At 48.1% G+C, this 2709-nt stretch overlaps 1 protein-coding gene across 1 annotated transcript; it reads right to left on the bottom strand.

Moving 5' to 3' along the window:
• Positions 1-2320: 2320 nt before the first annotated feature.
• Positions 2321-2560, bottom strand: PHACADRAFT_201652 (uncharacterized protein; the record flags this gene model as incomplete). Its single annotated transcript, XM_007401952.1, has 2 exons — positions 2321-2429; positions 2475-2560. 2 exons carry the CDS (start codon positions 2558-2560, stop codon positions 2321-2323), a joined length of 195 nt encoding a protein of 64 aa, XP_007402014.1.
• Between the last annotated feature and the right edge of the window lie 149 nt (positions 2561-2709).

Raw genomic sequence — 2709 nt, forward strand, 5'->3', positions numbered from 1 at the left:
AAATCATTAACTTTTCTAGTAATAAAGCACCACTGCTTGCAAAGTACCTGTAAGCATGTTGCCACATTAGAGTGCAAAATAATGACAGACCTTCCTGAATGGCAGACAGCCTTGCATAGGTATTTCTTTTTTTGACAGGCTTGGCTTGAAAAGTCTTGCACTTGATGCATTTTTGGACAAAGCTTGCCCTTTCACCATGATGGTCCAGGTCATTTGTGCAATATCTCTTGTATGTTTTGAGAGCTGTGTCGCTTGCTATCCACACCTTGGCATCTCTAATATCTTGTACGAGGCACCCACTGTATGCTTAAATGTTCTGCAAAGTCATTTGAATTTGAAGCTATAATCTCACCTTTTAGCAAGATTGATGTTACATATTAAGCTTATATTCACAGGTCTGTATAGATGCCTGGCACACTGCCTGCAGTCACAATGTAGAAAGAGGTAGTGGCATGGTGGTGCAAAGATAGTGGTGCTGTGCTGCCACAGTGATGGCTGCTTAAAGAGCTGGCAGCATTACAGGCCCAAGCAGGTACAGCCACATCATTGTTGCTCTGAGGACAGGCAGTACCTGTGCCAAAGTTCACACTGCCTGCCCGAGTGTGAGTGGCAAGGCAGGCAGTGGCCAAAGTAGTGGTGGCAGTGCAAGTGTTAGTGGAGAGGAAGAGAGCTAAGATGTACACATGAAAGGAGATGACAGAAGTGGCAACCAAAAAGTATGGTGGGGACAGCGCCATGTACTGAGGACCAAAGAATATCGTGGTTGTAAGTCCAGATGCCAAAGATGAGAATGGTGTGTTCATATATCCAGGCACATGTGCAGATGCTAGGGCTAGTGGAGGTGGAGCTGCCATGGGTGCAGAGCGACAGTGGAACTTCCCAATGACAAACTCCAGGACCAGAAGGCCTTTGATCTTCCTGGAAAAGCAGAGGTCCCATCACAGTCTGGCAGCCTTTGACTAGTGGCCGACAGCCTGATACTGGGATTTGGGAAAGCCAGTGGCATATCCAGAGACCTGGGTTCTTAAAAGCAACATGTCATTAATCTAGCCTGTTACAGTCATTTCAGAAATAATTGAGAAGTCTTGTGCAAAATTTCACCTGGTTCTCAAAATGGAACTTCTCTGTATAGTAGTGTCTATAGTTAGTGCCATTTGACCGTTGAGCTGGGCTGCTCACTGGCAATTGGCAAACACTTGTCTCCATTCCTTGACCTTGCTATGGTGTGCTGCAGGATTAGCTCTGACCTCAAGAAGTGTGCCCTACAACTTTGAGAGAAAGGCTGGCACTCTGATGACATCTGCGCAATTTTCTCTGTTTTTCAAACGAGTCTCTATGGCTGGCGCAGAATTTTCAAGGAGTTTGGCAATGTGCAGCAGCTAGTGACTCAAATGCTTGGTCTACCATGCACTCTTACAGCTGCTGTTACCTCTGGACTGCATCTCTTGCTTGCAGACAAGGTCTTTGAGTGCAAAGCCTAGCACGAGTCCACTCACAGCTCGATCCGGAGCCATGGTGGCAGATACCCAGCATTTGAAGACTCTCACCCAGAGCCACACAGATCTGTTCCCACAGATCATCTGAACCTGCAGGTCATGTACCTGTGAGTATATGGATCACTCACAGGTTATTGTTGTCTTACTTGAAAGGAGCACACAGTAAGGTTACATAGTCAACATCATCATTGAATACATAATATTTCAAATGCTACATAGATCAGAAGTCGGAGTCTGACTGCTCCAATAGCGTTGCAAGGCGAGGCATACTACTATGAGTGCTGTTTGAGTCAAAAAAGTCCTCTTCAAATGTGTCAGCAGCTCCATCTGTCAGCTCCATCTCTGCGACAGCCTCTGTAACTCTTTCAACAGCAGTCCCCTGTGCTGAGTGAATGGCAGTCTTCTCAGACACAGGCTCATCACAATGATCATCACCCTGTTAATGTTGAACAGGATCTGATAGAGGCGCAGATTCAACAAGAGGGTCCTGTCAAAGCTTGAGTTTGGGTCTTGGAAGATAAGCACGGTATGAATACTTACTTCTACAGTGATGTGGACTTGCGTCAACACACCACGAGGGATACTCGGTGGATCTAATCAGAAGGCGGCGCCGACGAGGTCTGGCGACTATGCGTTAGCTTATTCAGCTAGCCCAATAAACCAAGTTGTATTAGCAACTGTACTACGATACAAATAAAGGCTTACCTAGCCCAATAAACCAAGAGGTTGAGATGGGGCTAGGTAGCATCGAAGGGGGTCTTTATATACTAGTCAGGGTGCGCACGGACCAGGCATTACATAAGCGACTGGTGCTACGGCGACTGCTAGTGTCTAGGGGTTGGGGGGAGCCGAGCCGAGCGAAGCGAGGCGAGGTGACGTTGCTGAGGTGAGACTGGAAGGCGAAGGTCCGAACTCTGTGAGGAGTTCCAGAGGCTTTCGTGGTGACACTCATCAGCGCATTCCAGGAAGTACTTATACCTTGCGCCATGGGACCCCGGAGGAGGGGCAGTACCATGGACACCGCTGCCGAAGCCGAAGCCGTCGGACGGGTGCGTAATGGGCATTATGACTAGTCGCTCTGTGATTGGCCGGCCCTCGGCGAAATCGGCGGACGTTGTCATTCTAACCTTGTAAGAGGCTCGGGCATACTATATGGGGATGGTCAGCAGGACCAAATTGATGCGACTTAAGACCGGTTAGCGCGGTCAAAAGA

This window comes from Phanerochaete carnosa, assembly GCF_000300595.1.
Source record: "Phanerochaete carnosa HHB-10118-sp unplaced genomic scaffold PHACAscaffold_14, whole genome shotgun sequence".
Taxonomy (NCBI): domain Eukaryota; kingdom Fungi; phylum Basidiomycota; class Agaricomycetes; order Polyporales; family Phanerochaetaceae; genus Phanerochaete; species Phanerochaete carnosa.